This window comes from Dunckerocampus dactyliophorus, chromosome 6 (genome assembly GCF_027744805.1).
Source record: "Dunckerocampus dactyliophorus isolate RoL2022-P2 chromosome 6, RoL_Ddac_1.1, whole genome shotgun sequence".
Classification (NCBI taxonomy): domain Eukaryota; kingdom Metazoa; phylum Chordata; class Actinopteri; order Syngnathiformes; family Syngnathidae; genus Dunckerocampus; species Dunckerocampus dactyliophorus.
In genome coordinates, this window is record NC_072824.1 from 18,950,689 (window position 1) to 18,965,121 (window position 14,433).

Consider the following 14,433-nt stretch of genomic DNA (forward strand, 5'->3'; position numbering starts at 1 on the left):
AGCGTTAGAGCACAATATTTCTCAGTTCTTGTATTTAATTTCACAAACTTTTTTTTTTTTTTTTTTTTTTTAAATCGTGTTTTAAATTTATTGTATATATTCATTATATTTTTCACAAACTCCTAGAGCGAAAAGTAGTTTGTTTTTTGTTTACTTTGCAAAAGTGACTGTCACGGACTGGCGCGTGGCCGATTACAGGATTCCAAAATGCAGATTGGACAACTTCCGTTGTACAAAAATATTTATTAACACATTAGAACAGGGGTGTCAAACTCGTGCCATGGAAGGCCGAGACACTGCAGGTTTTTTCTCCAACCAGTTTCTCCAGCAGGTGATTAGATTGATGAGCTCCTTCCCTCAAATTAGAGGAGGTGGTGATCATTAAAATCACCTGCTTTAGTGACCGGCTAGAAAGAAAATCTGCAGCGTGTCGGCCCTCCATGGCATGAGTTTGACACCCCTGCACTAGAATATCTGTGACAGTCCAATAACAAAAAGCGCCGGGTACATCCACGGGAAAAAGATGTAACAAAAAAATCACTGCACTAGCAGGAAAGACTCAAAACATAACAATGTCCAACTATGTACAAATATACAAAAACTAAGGCAACAACAACAAAGGCTAAGCAGAGCAAAATGCTAACAAAAATCACGGTGGCAAAAAGTGCACGCAGGAACAAAGCATAGGTACTTACAACTTGGGAGTTTGACCAGAAGCTACAGAAACATTGGAAGGCAAGACTAAGCATGAACAAGCAACAGGTGAACATGATGAGACAATGTGGCAAGGACTGAGACTCAGTGCAGGGTATTAGTAGGACGTGGTGATTGCAAGCAGCTGTGTCAGAGCGCCTCCCTCTAGGTAGGTAGGTGTGCTGCAACAGATAAACACAAGGTGGCAGCAGAGCAGCACCCCAGCTCATGACATTTATTTTTCTAACTCTTGTAGTAAAAGGGAATCTTTTTAGTATTGTGCTGATATTGTTACATTGTCTTATATTGTATTAAATGTTGTACATTTTTCACAAATAAGTGTGTTGATACAAATATTTTTTGTTTGCCTAAAATCTTTGTTTTATTCTGATTATAATCATGATTAACAAATGAGAGGGGAAAAAATCAGAAAAATATTCAATGATTTAAAAAATAGTATTGGTATCGGCGATACTTTCCCTGTATTTACTTGGTATCAATGCCAAAATTTGTGATATCGCCCGTCTTTTAGTGTACATCGTATTTTAACCGCCCACGTACATTATCCCGTCGCGAGAGATTTCTTCTAGTCTCGCGAGATCCAACGAAGCCCCATTCTCTTCTCCTCGTCCAGCATGGCGGCGCTGTATGAGGCATACACGTTATGTGGGCTAGTTCCATCCCAAAGTCTGTCAAATTCCGGCATTCGGGGTGTTGAAGCGGAGAGGGACAGCGACCATGTAATTGTCACAGACTCCGCCAGATGTGTGACTCTTTACAAGGTAACTTGTAATGTGTTTGTAGCGGTTTTAGCAACCACTAGCTAGTTAGCAGAGGAGTACTTCATGCACAACTCGTGTTGGCGTCTTCGGATTTTTCAGGAACATTGACAAATAACTAGAATAAACGACACAGTAGTTGACTGCTCTGATCATTTTTATGTGAGGCAAAAGAAGAGCTTATAGTTTTGAGTTTGCATGTGCTATGTTCCAGAAACGGCTACTATTCTCACATTTGCTAGTTTAGCATAATACATTGAAGGAGACTTAGACGTTATAATAAAGAAATGTGGTCGTGCTAATGGAATCAGTGTCAACACTGAACAAACATGTTCCTGACAATCTTACGAACCAGTATAGATAAGATGTTTATGTTATGGTTGTCAACAGATTTATTGTCAATCAGTGATGCACATGGCATTGTCTCTTTTAAAAGCACCTCTGTAACCAGGCGATGGTTAGCAACACTTAACAGAAAGCTCAGGGAAAATCATCCAAAAAAAATAAGAGAGCTGAACATACTTTGATCTTTACAACAAAGCGGTCGTGTTGATCATTACAGTCTGGAGAAGTTGACTCCTTGCAGCACATCTACAGGACACTTTGTGACGTCATTTATATCCTCTTCATTACATCTGAGCTGGTAAAAAATCTGCCATAGAAAGAGATGAGACCGATCGAGTATTGGCATGGGGTTCACATACCAGCATAATTCACGTATCGGAAATTACGTGATTTCCAATGCATAAACCTCATGTCTGGCCTTTTAAAGTAAAAGTGCACTTTTTAAAAAATTTTGCCCATCACAATCCTTGTGTGAGACATGAACACACATCTTTTTCTTTTCTGTGCGTTCTAATGATATAAAAAGAGACAGCTTATCAGTGTTCCCTCGTTCATGCGGGGGATAGGTTCCCAAAACAGCCCGCAATAAGTGAAATCCGCAAAGTGGCCAACTTCATTTTTTTTTTTTACAGCCAATCAGGACGCAGAAAACAATGGGCGGTGCAGACGGACAAGAAATGAAAGAGATAGACACTGAACTTCCCAATATGCAATTCTTCTTAAAGGGCCAGGCTCGGCCTGTAACAGTTCATTCACTGTAATAACAAAAAAAAATAAACGAATCGCGAAAGGTAAACCGCGAAAGAGCGAGAGAACACTGCACTGCATGTAATCGGATACACAGATGATGCCTACAAAGTTTGCTATTAAAACACCTCCAAAAACCTCCAAGGTTTTATGATTTATATACTTGTTGTAACCATGCAGTAAGAGTTAAATTCATGATAACATGTAATACTTGGAGTATTTTGCCGTATTTTCGTCCTTTTAAGCATTACCAGAACTTCCTTTCTGGTCACATAGCAACATAGAAACGTACGGCTACACCTAGCATTAACTTTTTCAAATTCAAAAACAAAAACTCAGCAACAGTAGCAGCAGTTGCCACCAAGTATCTTTTTTAAAAATTTTTGACCTGGCCAGAGAACCGGACTACTCGTGTGAACGCACCCTCAACATTGTGCTTCTATCAGGTTTCAGACCAGAAGCCACTGGGGAGCTGGACGGTGAAACAAGGCAACTGTTTGACCAGTCCAGCAGTCTACAACACACATACTAAAGAATATATCACTGTCACAGACAATAAGGTAAGCACAATTTATCTGTACGCTTACAAACACGCACAATTAGGCTATACAGTATACTATACATGAGAGCATGTAGTAGTAAGGTCCATCTTGATGTGATGTCTATTGTATGTTTTTTAGGTGATCAGAATCTGGAAGGAAGAAGATGTTGTCCTGGATAAGACATTCAAAGCAACTGTAAATGTCAAATTGACTTGTGCTTTTCTCAGAAATCTCAGTGTGCTTCTAGATATAAAGTAGGCCTGTCACGATACCAAATTTTGCTGGACGATAATTTTACTCAAATTGATCGATAATTTCGAACTTTTTTAAACCATATCATTTGGTTTGTTATTATTCAATGATCATTTTTTCATGTCACATTTGCGCCACTAGATAGCACTCAAGCGTGAAGCCGCCCACGAGAATACTCAGGACGTCACATACCAATCCTACTCATGGTGTCAAATGAACTACACACAGCAACACAATAGGTGGATAAAAACAGACAAGACAGTGATGTGAAATGCAATGTTGCTGACATCTTCCTGGCAATTCCTACTTCTGGCTTTTCAGCCATATTGAAAGGGTGTATTTCTTTTGCAATGTAGCGAGCGACACTGAACGCGCACCATTTTGTTATATTTTGTTTAATATTTACTCCGCCGATGAAACGCCTCAGTAACGTTGACCGTCGGGAGGAAGGCTTTGCTTCACATCCACACTGGAACTGTGGCATTCGGCTTGGAAACGATTACGTTTGTGCCTTCATTCATAATCGCGTCTGCGAGCTAACTGCTCGCACTCGGTGTGGGTAGCCCCCGCCTTCACTACTGGAACAAAGAGGCTTAATAGCTGAGAAGATGCATAAAGAGCCAATGCACACAGACATGCAGAGTGAAACCTCTTGTCATCCAGCCTGTGTACCACAGAGAGATAGATGGAACAGACGCGCATACAGTACATGTAAATGTTAATTTATCGAGGGCTCATAATTATCTACCTGTTTTTTTTTATCGTTTGATAAAACGATTTATCCATTATCGTGACAGGCCTAATATGCACGTTATAAGACTTGGTTCATTTTGGTTGAATTTATTTAAACGTGCTTTGTCCAGGTGTCATCTGACATTTGGAGAGTCCACTGTGTTGCTGGAGTAGATCCAGTGGTCTTGTTCCAGAGAGGAGCTGTGAGACTTCTTGATTCTCTGCTATCCGCTCCTCAGCAAACCATTGAGGAAGTTTTGGCTCCAGATGAGACCATCAGGTAACACAAACCTCCCTTTATAAAAGATGACTATGATCACTTTTGATTGACACTATCAGATAGGTATTAGTTTAACCATACGTTTATATGGGGTTGTAGTTTGCAGTGGTGTAAAACTGCACTGTATCATCCTGAGATTGTTGTAATATTGTGGTTACCCTACTTGTCTACATGGCATGGCATGACACTGATTCAAAATCAGAAATATGGCATAGTGTCTATAATACGTGTTACGTTTCAGTTTTCTACAGATCTAGTTTTTATCAATACACTTTGGGAAACTATAGTTTTACATCATGTTTCGGCAGAAGGGGGAAGTGTGTTACTCTTGTTCTAACTAACAATGCATTGAAGATCACTCATATTGTGATGAAGTGCAATGTTGTTTACAGACACTTGATACGTCATTTTATTTATTTTTATTGTTGTGTGTGGTTTTTATTGGAGTGTTTTTTTTTTCTTAGCAGAGATGGTCTATTTTTTAATGTTTTTGGTTATGATTGTGATTTTTATTTGAGTGCAATTTTTGCTAAGCCCTTTTTTTCCCATTGGGTTTTTTTTGTCTTTTTTGTTGTAATTTATTAGGTTTGTTTAATTTATTAGGTTTGTTCAATTTATTATATTGAAAACCTCTTGACATTCCAATTACAATGTTATACTATATATACTATACATGAGAAATTAAATGCTTTTGATACATGTGTTCACGTATACTCACATTATTATGCCATGTATTATCATTACATTAATGAAAAAATGGTCTCAAAATAATGTAGACAATGATATCGTTTATCGGCAATAATTTGTAGGACAATTATCGTCCGGCAAAATTTGTTACCGTGACAGGACTACTGGGTATGCCACATGGCAGTGGCATATAATACAGTGCAGTTCTACACCACTGCAAACTGCAACCACTATACTCACTTACACAATAATTATTGTTATCATTGCTATAAATCTAAATTAAATGACTCCGTTGCTCAAGCTTTGTTGCTGTCTTGCTTCGACTTTCGTTGTAGTTGATTATTTTTGTCGTCAGGTGGAGCACCAACATAGTGGCAGAAACGCAGCAGTTTGTCATCTTCACCACACAACAGGTAGCAGATTTCTAGCAGTCCTTTTTCATGAAAAGCACATATTAATGAAAAGGCACATACATGGAGTATGTGTACATGTAAACGTTTGTTTTTTCTGTGAATCTGTGTCTGTCTTTTTGTTTTTCTGTGATAGTTGCTGGTTTTCCCTTCTCTGATTGGCCTTTAATAGCTGTTGATAAGAGCTTAGGTTAGCCAGCATTTGCCTTGATTTGTTTAATTATGCAAATGTACAAAAACAGTTGGCATCGCTGGCCGCAGTGCACGTCAAAGAATGTATCGGGTGGTGTCAAGTATTATTAATTGTGACTTTCATTTATGTTAATGTGTGTTGTGTTGAGATAGCCACACTTGTTACGTTTGGATTACTGACAATTGGCAGGAAAAGCGCTGTAGTCGTGTTTTTAATAAATAAATTAATACATCTGTTTAACAGCAGAGCAAGGGTGCAGAGAGGAATGTTTTATTTTGGAGAGCAGGAAGTGTTTCTTCCCTGTGACAGAGCGCTGTTGCTGCATGTTTCGCCACTAGACTCTCAACAGCATGTGCTGTAGCGTTATATCACATGTATACCTTGCTAGTACGGTACATACATGCAGTTGCCAAATCTCGCCAAATGATTGTGGAAAAATAAAAGGCCTAGTGTAACCTCTATTGTCTATTTCTTTCTCTAGAAGGGGGACAGCATCCTCTACTTACAGAAACTGAATCCTAATACACTACAGAGGTATCGACTGGAGCGAGAAGACTCCGGCCTCTCACCGCTCAGCTTCTCTGCATCCTACAGAGAGAGACTCATCCACCTGCTTTACCTTTGTAAGCCTCCATTTTTACACATTGACATATGTTTTGATTCATGGACTCTGATATTAACAAACCAACACAGCAGATGACATAATAAATATGAAAGCAGTAAATATCTTGCTGAAAGATGTGCATAAAGTAGGAGCATATCTTTGAGTCTTGGGCGGTACAGTGCACATGCAACTCAAGAGTGCAGCCTTGGTAAAAAGTACTGTATTATTGCAGAGATTAAGTTAAGGGTGTTTGCAGATATTTTTAACCAGTTAATTATTGGTTTGACCAAACAAGTCACAATCTGACCCAAATGATTTTGAAATTGAAACGTTATTGCTTGCATCACGTTTCCAGATGCTTCTTTATTTGGACACATAATGGATTTGTATTTTTTCCAGAGGTGCACGATAAATATTAGAACGATAACTATCAGGCTGATATAAGGACTTATGATGTCATACCGATAAATCAGATAACATAAAAAAAATAGCTCTGATCATTTAAAAAAAAAAAAATCCTCAAATGAGATGAGATCACTTGTACTGTGCAAATCAAGCGCTCTTACATGTGACGTGCTGTAAACAAACATGGCATCAGTCGTGTAGGACCTCTCCACTGCCTCAGACACCTCACGCACAAGTCGCAGCAAACACACAAGCGAAAGACAAAAAAACATCGACCCTCAACACACCAAACCCCACCAGCCACCGAAAACACCAGCATCGCCACAACGGCGCCCCGAAAGCCCACAAAGACACCTGCGCTGTCAAAGACGCTGCCTTAAGGCCAGCCGCAAAGAAAGGCCCAGGACGCCGCTGCCATCACCGCGGTGTCCTCCACTATCGTCGAAGACACCGGCCCTCGTCAGCCAGCAAACCACTCTGAGTTATGGTTTGTACTTCTGAGTCGCCGCTAGTATTTTGTTAAAAGTAGTGATGTTATGGTATTTGGGAAGGACAAATCCACAGATACTGTTTGTCAGATTCAACTTAGTTCGAGGTGTTCTTACCCCCAGGAGTTAAATCTATATTTTCATTACATTTTTAATCTAAACCAATTAATTAATTTTTAGTCTACAATTTTAAATCTATATTCAAAAAAATTATAGATATAAAAACTTATCCGTATTGTCCGTGAGAAGCAGGAAGTTATCAGTATTGGCTTGAACAAAACATATCATGCATCCCATATTTTTTCCCATATAAAGATAATTTTTGTCATTTCTGTCATCCAGACCCTAATGGTCACGTGTACCAGAGTGTAATCTCTGTGCGAGCCCTGGGGGCCGATCAGGGTTCCCAAACACTTCCACTTCCCCGTAAACTGCTGCTGTCTCTTACTGTTGATGAGGGCCCACTGGATGCAGCTTCTGCCCTCATGTTGGATGAAGCCCACATTGCTGTAGTTGGCGTTCCACACCCCTTAGCTGGAGCTGGTAAAGGTACATGACATTGTTCTTCCTCAAAATGAAAATGTCTGTGTAGTAAATGTGAACATGTGGCTTGTTAAAGGCTTGAGTTGTACAAAATTTTGAATATATTTCTGAGATAAAGGTCAATCAGGATGTGGCCTGGACCCCTTTATCCAGTAGCTCCTGACTCTGTACTCCTAATATCTGTAATCTATACTTGACAATTATGTTCTATCTTTGTGCGAACAGTTCCCACTGCATGAACTAAGTTCCATAAAGGCATGGTTGGGTGAATTTGGTGTAGACCAGGGGTCACCAACGTGGTGCCCGCGGGCACCAGGTAGCCCCCCACGACGGCATGAGGTGCCCGCAAGCCTGCTTTTCATTCAGGTTTTCAGTTAATGATGAAAGAACAGTAGAAAGAAATGCATTCTGAAATACAAAATGTGAGTTGTGGACACCAGCATTTTGTTCATGTTCTGGTAAAACAAGCATATTCACTTTGTTTGGGTTTAAATAAGCTCTGAAAATAAATGTTACAAAAATGAGTAGCTCTTGGCCATTTTCATTTTGTAAAAGTAGCTCTCACAAGGAAAAACCTTGGTGACCCCTGGTGTAGACATACTTGACTGGGCTGCACATAACATTGACCTCAACCTCATTTAACACATTTAGAATGAATTAGTACAGAGATTAGCCCTCTGCCAAATGTCATTGACCTCACTTCTGGAACAATGAACAACAGACATGGTAAAACAATGGAACTCTAGATTTTCTTCCATTTTCACACCTTACAAGTGTACCAATACTTTTGTCCATAGTGAACTGTGAGCAGGACAGATGAGTCATGACCTATCAACATTTTGTACTTCTGAAAGTATTAACTATGTGACTAAATTATCTTCAGTGAGCTTCAATGGCTGTCTTTGCTTTTTCAGACTTTCTCTGCATCTGGAATATCAATTTCCAGACACTTCAGGCAGGAAAAGAAATTGCGGGTAAAATCTTTGGACAGGTAGGAATAAAAATATTTTCAGAACCTGCCAAACTGAATGTTTAATTTTGATGATCAAGACACGGGGTTAGCGAGACTATTTGAGCTAACGGCATGTGTGAGCTTGCCGAGGTTGGTCTACAACAACAGCCACCTCCCTCAACGTCATTCTGAACACAGGCCAATGTTCCCTGTCCTCCCAGCTGCTAGGTGCTGATGGAGGACTGTATGACTTTGGTAGAGCGTCATGTCTGCTCTCCACTGTGACAGGGCTGACAGTCCCTCCTCACAACTGCATAGCAGTTTACAAACTTAAGTCACATTTACTCATTCTTTATTAGTAAGTATCCTTTTTATCATTTTAGCTATGGGGTTATTCCAGCAAGTTGTTCATTCCACATGGCAAAACCCTGTCTGTCATTCCATACGGATGCACCAAATCTTCACTCGCATCTGCCTTGGGCAAATTGAAGCAGGCCCGGAGTGAAGGTGAGCGAAAACACTTCACGGTAGACTGCTGGTATTGATGACTCAATGACATGTCTTGTCCTTTCAATTCCACAGAATCCAGACCTCTTGTCTCTGTGCCATCTTGGAACAACATCTTAAAGGAAGACAGCGCTCAAACCTCAAAAACAATAGAGCCCAGAAAGTTGGTATGTGTGATACTTGTATATCTCCAAAGTTAATTACATACACAATTGACAGGTTTCTGTCTTTAATTCCAATCCATCGCAAATAATGCAAAATAACCAATAGTACAGTACAGAAGTGGATTCATAGAGCAATGTGATTTATGTTCTTTGCTTTGCTTCTATGCAAAGCAGATGTTTAATTTGAGTTGAATGTCTTTCCAGAGAACAACGCGTAGGACCCAATCAACTGCCAATTTAACAGTTGGACAAGTTCTGGAGCTCATCAAGGTAAGAATTGTATTGAATTATGCTCAGGTTGGATTTGTAGTATTTATTTGAATGTTTACTGTTTTTAAGAGTACATGGGATCTTAATATGCATGTAATGTAATTTTAGTAACGTTCCGACGTTAACAGAGATTAACTACGTTCTAATTTTACATTCATTCCATATATTATATATTGGAATGCAAAAGATAATCCAGATGTCTTGTGGTTGTCTACTATTTGTACATAATGAACCAGTGCACTTCCTCAAAATGTGTTTGACTATAATGTACTGTATGTAACATTTGAGATGAAACAATAACTATTATTTTTGTACTTAGACGACACCAATAGATAAAGTCCAGAAAGAAGTGGAAGGCCTCTTTTCCAGGACAGACACTCAGGACGTGAATCAATGGGTGGGGCAGCTGGCATCATTGCTGGTGTCCCGCAGCATGGCTGATCCATCCTTCTACACACCAACCACACTGGCACAGCTAGTGCACACGCAGTGTGTCTGCCACAGGTTAGTAAGCGCAAGCCACTGTGGTGTTTGTGTTTTTTTCCTGGAAGGACTAAAGAGGCACTATTTATTTTACCTAACCTACCTAACTAATCAGAACTAAGGGGTACCACTGACTACTAAGAAACCTATGGAAGCTTATCAAGCAATATATATTTGAATGAGCTGACATTTAAAATAAAAACTAAACTTACCTTTAAACGTAATTTGGACCTAAAACATACATGCCACACTCAAACTCACCAGCTGGCAAACCTCATGAAAACATTTTCTTGTGGTGTGTTGTCTGCAATTGCTTCTACAAGATCTGCAAGATAGATGTTTACCCCCAGCCACACATTATCAACAAACAAATCTGTTGTAAACAGGAACAAACCATATTTCTTCTCAAAAATGACAGTGCACTTTGTATACAGTTTATGCTGCCCACTTGTGGACAACACGCAAATGCAGTGCAGTCATCCCTCGCTACATCATGGTTCAAATATTGCTCCCTCACTGTATCGCGTTTAAATTAATGATCTCGGTTTAGCGGTTGACCATGTCTCACTATTCTGTGTGGAAGCGGTACGTTTTTGGCTGCGTATTTTGTCTTTCTTCCGCTCAGTTTCAAACCAATTCTTAGGTTTAGAATAAATAAATTGGAGGCTAACTCAGGGCACCATGATTTCTTTCTTTTTCTTTTCATGGGCCCCGGAATTTCCTGGCTGCACCCCTGCTATTTGGCTATATGATATGGGAAAAGGAACCATAAAATCACCTTCATTTAGAGAAAAACATATTTGACTTACTTTTTCAAGAGAACATATATCACGCATGAAACTTAGAGGATGAGATGCCTTCTTTGAGGAGACTCTGGATGTGAGATCGAGACATTGGTGGAGCTCGAGTAGGACTTCCAGTCGTTCCAAGTGAGAGAGCAGTGTTCAAACCCGGTGTCTTCCACCGCTGAGAGGCTCGTCAACTAGTCCTATAAATATAAGCATCTAGTCATATCAATCATCTCGTCACATTAATTATTTTTCAGGTTATTTGCTTATCCTTCTGTCACACACATACGGGTGAGTGTCCAGCGTTGGGTGCTTGAGCTGCTGTTTGACACATGCTGCACCGTGAGCCTCACAAACTCACCATATTCCGTCAAGTGTTTGTTCTTCAAATACCGTATTAAATTCAAGCGTTTTAACATGCTACACCTGCAAGATATTTTTCATGCCATGTTTTTAATTTTTTATCACTCTCACAAATGTCAGGTTCCAAGTTCCACATGGCAGACATGGTTGTTTTGGTTTTGTCGCGTCTGCGTAGTGTGAAGGAAAGTGGGCAGGGGATGCTTCTCCAACACACTGGAGCAAGACACTGCATTGCACACAGGCATCGTGAAAGGGTGCAGGCCGCATAATATTAGCTTTTGTGATCAGCGTTGAAAGGCATTTATCTGCGTATGCTGTTCACGTGCTTTTTCACAGAAATCGGCCAATATCGGTCGGTGGCCGATCGATCGGATCCCTAACACGAACATATCAATCGACAAACATCATAGTGAGAATGCATGATAGGCTCATGTTGCTTTTTTTAATAGACACAATTGACCCACGTTTGAGATACTATAACAACAAGGAACTTCCCTGTCTAATTATGCTCTCACTTAAAATTCCATTTATAAAGAAGGAATCACTGTAAAGTAGGATTCACTTCATACCCGTCCCCCCAAAGGAAGACATACAGCAACACATGAGTTTTTTATGTGTCTTAATAGGCTTATTTTCTTTGATTATGTCTACTATATTGGGTAATACAAGTGTAAAGGTCTATAGGAGTGTTATTTCATGTCTACAGGGCTCTTTAATAATGGTAAAAACCGTACGAAAAAGGTTGTGTTTTCTATGCTCAAACTACGAAAATATTCAATTTCTAAAGAAGGAATCCTACTTCGCATTGAATTTCTGCAAAGCAGGATTCAATATTAGTCAATAAGATAATAAACACAGTTGTTGCTTTTTGTTATTCATTACTGCATCTCCTTTACAGTGTGTGCCCTGACCTGATGCAGCTGGCCCTGGAAAAGAAGGATTACTTCCTATGTCAGCTCTGCTTGCAGTTGTTCCCTGACGTCCCAGAAGCTGTCACGTGCACCTGCCTGAAGGCATTCATCAGGTAGAATCCTCTCTGTTAGCCACTCACAGCACTTCTAATTTGAGCATAATATGACTTGTCTAATTCACTATGGCAAGAAATGAGCATGTGAAACATGATGCATGGTGCGCATTCTTGTCTTCTCACGCAGCATGCCAGACAAAGATGCAGAGAACGTGAACCTGGAGCCTGATAGCGTCTCCTTCATGGAAACATTGACCTCCAGGGTGCACGGTCAGGTTGGCTTGCAGAATGGTTTTAGCTCCACATCTTCTGTGGAGGACCACTCAGATGTCACAATGTCTAGAGCAGGCGAGGGGGAGAAGACTTCAACGCCCCTGGAACATAGCTGTCCAGTCGGTTTGCACAAGGCTGTTTTACTGTATCCTTCAACTGTAGGCCACATGCCGCTGAACTATCAAGACATGAGATGAGTGTATAATCATTACAATTACACTTGGTGTGACATCTTAACTAGAGCTGTTCAGAAATGAAATCCTGCAGACAGCATATAGTGATGACCTCCTCCTTCCACATTTGAAAGACCTCTCATCCCAACATGTTATTGTGAGTTTTTGGCTTAGTTCTCCTTGTCTTTACTTCATATAATGTTTGCACACTGTAGGTACCAGTCTGTAGTCCCCTGTTCACCACCCAAAAATACATCTTCATTTACTTTTATTTCATGTCATTAATCTTCTTTGTCACTTGATCAGCTTTTCCTCCAGTACCTGCAGTTCCTCTACTTCAATTATAATCAAGACGCATTTCCTCAGAGGCATGGCTACAGATCACCAAATCTGACCCAGGTCTGGAACAATATGTAATGAAATGAGAGGTTAGAATGTTGAACTTTGAAATGATGTGTGCTCCTTCTTCTTCTCTTATAGATTATGGACTGGATTTGTTTGTTGTTGGATGCTCATTTCACAGTTCTAGTCATGAGTCCAGATGCCAAAGGCCTGGTCCTGAACCTCCACAGCTATATTAAGTCTCAGGTACTTCTTTGTTCCTGTCAGTAGCTGCTTTTATGTCTTTATATGTATTTCAAAAATTATATTTTCCTGTAACACACACATTGAGAAATAACGGAAACTCACAGGTGTCCTGTAACAACTATAAATAGCTCTTGTTTTGTTGCCTCGGTCTTGCAAAGACTTTATAAAGACCACTTCTATTTAACAAAGTGAAAAATGAATATGGGCATCTTTTTAACCATTGTCTTTTTGTTTGCAGGTGAGACTGTTTTCTGAGCTTGGAAAGATTGAGGGCAGTCTGCAACAGCTCCAACATTTGAAGATAAAAAAAGATATTGGACAGTATTCCATTGAAGTCATAGAGCTTTTTTAGGTTTCAAAGAAATGCTAGACCGTAGCATATCATAGCATAACTACATAGCATATCTACTTCCAGCTTTTGCCCAGAATTAAAGTTAATGCCATTTGTCAAGGTGTTGACCATCAAAATGAATACCTGTATGTATTGTCAATGCATTTGATTAAAAATGTAAATGTATTCAGTTGAAGATGCATTTTAATGTGCTTTGATAGAACTTGGTCCAGTTTCTTTGGATTGCATGGCATTTTACTTGCTACTATTTTTTAATACTTGCAAGTTTGTGAATACCTGTAGTTTTTTAAATATTCCTTGCATGTCTCCCCTATTATTTTCAAATCATCCTACTTGAGAAGAGGTTTCCATTGGGATATTTTTTTTAATGAAATTGTATAATGGTGAATATTTCAACATTAAATTGTTAATTCAACCTTTTACTTCAGCAAGGCTTGTTTTAATTGGCTGATTGGAAGTTTAAGTCTCCCACAAACTCATTAGTATACAATGTCATATGACATTTTAGTTTGGTTAGTCTCACGTTTTAAGGGGCCCTTTTATGCACCAATCAATTATCAAGCTTTGTTCACTCCGTTATATCCGCTTCTGTCCAATAGGGGTGGTAATGATTCGTTATAATAATTCGAATCGTATCACGATTCGTGGTTGCCAATGCGATTCAAGGAGGATATTGGCTCATTTAGAACTGTACGATCTGAAATGATTCAGTAACTTGACTCATTCAGTGACGTTTTAGCCAAAAATTCAACCAGTTTGACTGTGAAATAAATACCTGGCTATTGGACAGTGCAGGTGAAGTTTTCCAGATTACCATTGTCTTTTGTAAGGGAATCCGTTATAAATTATGAAT

General features: G+C 39.5%; 1 protein-coding gene across 1 annotated transcript; it reads left to right on the forward strand.

Moving 5' to 3' along the window:
* The first annotated feature begins 1,302 nt into the window (after positions 1 to 1,302).
* On the forward strand, positions 1,303 to 13,960 carry nol11 (nucleolar protein 11). Its single transcript, XM_054778330.1, has 18 exons — positions 1,303 to 1,475; positions 3,011 to 3,124; positions 3,245 to 3,301; positions 4,222 to 4,370; positions 5,413 to 5,470; positions 6,142 to 6,283; positions 7,500 to 7,706; positions 8,615 to 8,691; positions 9,036 to 9,159; positions 9,235 to 9,326; positions 9,528 to 9,593; positions 9,913 to 10,097; positions 12,126 to 12,251; positions 12,382 to 12,612; positions 12,719 to 12,797; positions 12,947 to 13,039; positions 13,121 to 13,228; positions 13,467 to 13,960. Exons 1-18 carry the CDS (start codon positions 1,329 to 1,331, stop codon positions 13,578 to 13,580), a joined length of 2,169 nt encoding a protein of 722 aa, XP_054634305.1. The 5' UTR covers positions 1,303 to 1,328; the 3' UTR covers positions 13,581 to 13,960.
* Positions 13,961 to 14,433: the final 473 nt, after the last annotated feature.